A 3,595-nucleotide genomic window follows, 5' to 3' on the forward strand; every position below is an offset into this window, starting at 1 on the left:
GCAGCAGCAGGAGGGCAGCCATGGTGCCCTTTCTCCACTCCGCACGTCCAGCCCCTGCCACTCGCAGACACCCCTGATGGTCCCTTCTGAAAAACTGGGGACTGTCGCTCTTGCTCTGAGACCTTTCCTTCGCGGGAGCGCGCTGGCACACGCCCCTTCCCACCCGGACTCCCACCACACCCCACGGGCGGAGAGACGCCCGGGAGGAGAGTGTGCGGGGGACGGCCCGGGCTCCCAGCCCTCCCCAAAGCCTACGCTCCGCCCTAGACGCGCTCCCTCCAGGACTGCTCGCGACCCAGTCCGCACCCTACCAGGTCCTGGGCGGTGCTTGCGCCTTCCCTCAATCCCAGGGTCATGTCCCTAGGAAGTATTTAGGCAGCTGGCTGGACTTTGGAGACCGCTTTGAGAGCGTTTGGAGCACGGTCCATCTTCCCCTCAGTATGTCTCTTCTTCCGTGATGGAGTAGCACCATTGCACTCTCCCAGAAGAGACCGAAGACCCTGGCTCCTGGCCCATTGGGTTCTGCAAGTCCCGACAGGACAGCCAGATGCGTGCCTTCCCTTCCCCTCCCGCTGCCAGGAGCAGCAGCAGCAACCCCAGGGGCGGGGGCGGCGGGGGGCGACTTATGTAGGGCAAAGGTAGAGGCCCAGACTGCCAGATTCCGAAGGGGCCATTGACAACGGAGGTCCCTCCCTTAGCGCGAGGGTACAATAATCTGGGCCAGCCTACGAATGCTTTCCATCATCCTGGTTTTAATTGGGGCAGAGGAAACTGGGAAGAGAGGAAGGAAAAAAGCCTCCAGTGGTTTAGCTTTTCAAAGGAAGGAGTAGCAGCTGAGGCGAGAACCTGGATTTGGTAAGGACAAACGTGCAGGACCATCTGCAGTCAGCCCCCGTCTCACTCCTCTACTCCCAGGCTCATGCAGGGAGACAAATGAGGATCAGCAGTGGCCAGGACTGTGGAAGGGAGAGGCCCTGTCCCTGGTATCTGGACTCTCCCCACCAGGCCCAAGTTGGACTCTTCTCTGTCCAGACCCAAGTTGGAGCACTCCCACCCTCAATCAGTTCTCCAGAAGTGTGATACCACACAGTGAGTGAGCAGCGGCTAAGGACAGGCCATCCCAGAGGGAGACGTGCCAGCATCCACCGCTGCGTGGACAGTAGTGGCAGGAAGGATGAGGGGTGGCCTCAGGGTCTAGACAATGGGGGAGGTAGGGCAGAAAGGGAGAGGAGGAAGTTGTGAGCCACAAGTGTGTGTGTGTGTGTGTGGGGGGGGTGCCAATTAAATTGAGACCACCTGTACATGCACAGGGTAAAAGTGGGTGGCAACTCCGGCACAAAAGAGGTTCTGGCTTTATTGTCATTTTAAAAACAACTTTTAAAACACGACAATCTGCCCCAAGAAAAGAAAAACAAAAAAAAAACAGAACCAAGGAAATGAGACCACGTGACAGTTCTGTGGAACCTGCCTCTGGGACTGCCCCGAGCTCTGGCCCAGCCTGAAGTGCCAACGTCAGCCTCCAGCTCCTGCTACGTGGGCTGCGGCTCCCTTTCAGGTTCCTTCTCAATGCTGTGGCCTCTACTCCACGGTGAGCAACGGCACCCCCACCGTGTGGATGAGGCACCCATTTCACACTGGGGTGTGGACAGTGACTAAGACACCTGCTCAGAGCAAATCAAGACCCGAAGGGGGAAGCAGGACGGACACTCACACAGAGCCTACTCTCATCCCAGCTCTTCTCCGGCCCTTCCTGATTTCCCTTCCCTGTTGCAGTGGCTCTTGGGGAAACCAGGAGAGAGGTTTGGGGAGGGAGCAGGGGGTTGAGGACTGCCACTTCGGTTACATTTTGCACAACCCTGGCTTGTATGAGAACCCAAGTATCAGTGGGAGGAGCAGCACTGTGAGGGGGCTGGAGGTCCCAGGAGAGGAGGGGAGGGGCTGGGGCTGCATGGCAGCTTCTAGGGCTGGGCCAGGCCAGGCCAAGGAGGAGGATCATCCTTCCAACTGGGTAAGCCTGGGAATGGGGAGAGGGTGCTTCCCCTACTGTGGCCCCAGCCCATATTAACCTTTGATTCCCCAAGGAGGAGAGGGCAGTCCAACTGGGGGTGGGGCTGGGAATACAGATCCTCAGTCACTGTCAGAACCCACTGCAGAGGACCCTTTCCGTTTCCGCTTGGTGGGCTTCGGTTTTGTGTCTTCTTCTTCCTAGAGATGTGGGGGAGGAGGGACATTACCAGCCTGGGTAGCTGCTGGCCCAGCCCCACCCACCTCCCTGCTCCAGGGCCTCCGGCACACTGCCTGAGGGCTTACAGAAGCACTGCTTGAGCCCGACTCCTCTTCTGCGTTGGGGGGCTGTGTGGCATTCTTGCGACTGCGAGGGCTGGACAGAGCTGCTTTTCGTCGGCTCTTGGGCGGTTTGGTGGAAGAGTCCTCATATTCTTCCGCCAGAGAGAAGAGATCACTGAACCTAGGAGCAAGGAGTTCTCAGAGAAGCGACATCCTGGCTTTATGGAGGCCTCCCATCTTTTCCTTGTCCCTGGCCTAGATCTCACTCATTAACACCAGGGTCTTGCCGGTCATTGAGTCTGTGTCCCCAGCAGTCTTCCCCGACCACCTCCCAGGGCCCAGAGTGGAAGGAGCCTCACTTCATCTTGTGGGCTTCATCGCAGCTCGCCTGGACGTGCTGCAGCGCCTGGAGGATTGGGGTCTGGCTGAAAACTAGAGAAGAGGGGACAGCAGGGAAGGAGATCAGTGGGCTGCCTGGCAGCTCATGACGGCACCGCCAGGCAGTCTTCTCTAAAGGCTCTGGGTTCTGGCCTGCCCCCACCCATGCCCCCGCCCCTCATGGCTCTAGGGCAGCCTGGAGCAGGGCAGTTCCAAATCCCTAGCCCCGAGGGTGGCCAGCATACAGTTCTGCTTGGTGTTGGTCAGGTTGAGCCGTAGATTGTCCAGGTGCTCCAGGATCTGCTCCAGGGTCAGCTGGGCCAGCTTACTGCTAGAGCTCCTCAGGCTGCACAAGCAACCATGAGAGTCAAGAGTCGGACCTCCAGGGGTGCAAGGCTCCCCTCCCCCGCCCTCCTGAAGATGGAGGCTGGCGTAAGAGGACAGGAGGCTGGTAGGGCTGAGTGAGGGAAGTGCGCTTGGAACGTGGATGGCCATGGGGCACCAGAGATGAGGGGCAGACGGGCCAGAGGTCCTACACGCCATGTGGCCTCAGACCACTAGGTGTTACCCACCAGCCAGGCAGGGACAACGCCAGCACCACGCCACCCTGGGCAGCCCTGGCCTGGAGGACGGATGGGACCACGTCCCACCTCTGCCTCTTCCGAGGGAGGCTGTTGTTCTTGATGAGCAGGGACTTGATGTGCTCGGCCAGCAGCTCGTCGTGCTTCATGCACCAGTGCCGCAGGATGCTGGTGGTGAACTGGTCGTCGGGGTGGCAGGGCCGGCTCAGCACCATCTTCACCATCTCCTCGCTGGGCCTGGGGGTGGCAGGGGGCTGGCCTCAGGAGCTGCTGGGTCTCTCCACCTACTTATTTCCCAAATCCCAGCCTCCCGCCCCACCCGAGCCCCACTGTGGCTTAGTCTCACATCA

At 59.7% G+C, this 3,595-nt stretch overlaps 1 protein-coding gene across 2 annotated transcripts in view; it reads right to left on the reverse strand.

Annotated features, from left to right (window-relative positions):
* Positions 1-735: 735 nt before the first annotated feature.
* INTS3 (integrator complex subunit 3) overlaps positions 736-3,595 on the reverse strand; it is a 54,389-nt gene continuing 51,529 nt past the window's right edge. For both annotated transcript variants that reach the window (XM_006159816.2, XM_006159815.3), the window contains exons 26-30: positions 3,315-3,482; positions 2,910-3,010; positions 2,646-2,718; positions 2,311-2,467; positions 736-2,205 (exon numbers count right to left, since the gene is read on the reverse strand). In XM_006159816.2, coding sequence (XP_006159878.1) covers positions 2,128-2,205; positions 2,311-2,467; positions 2,646-2,718; positions 2,910-3,010; positions 3,315-3,482 — 577 coding nt within the window. In that variant the 3' untranslated portion in view covers positions 736-2,127. The remainder of the gene's footprint in view (positions 2,206-2,310; positions 2,468-2,645; positions 2,719-2,909; positions 3,011-3,314; positions 3,483-3,595) is intronic.

The sequence above is a fragment of the Tupaia chinensis genome, unplaced genomic scaffold, assembly GCF_000334495.1.
Source record: "Tupaia chinensis unplaced genomic scaffold, TupChi_1.0 Scaffold000659_1, whole genome shotgun sequence".
NCBI lineage: Eukaryota > Metazoa > Chordata > Mammalia > Scandentia > Tupaiidae > Tupaia > Tupaia belangeri.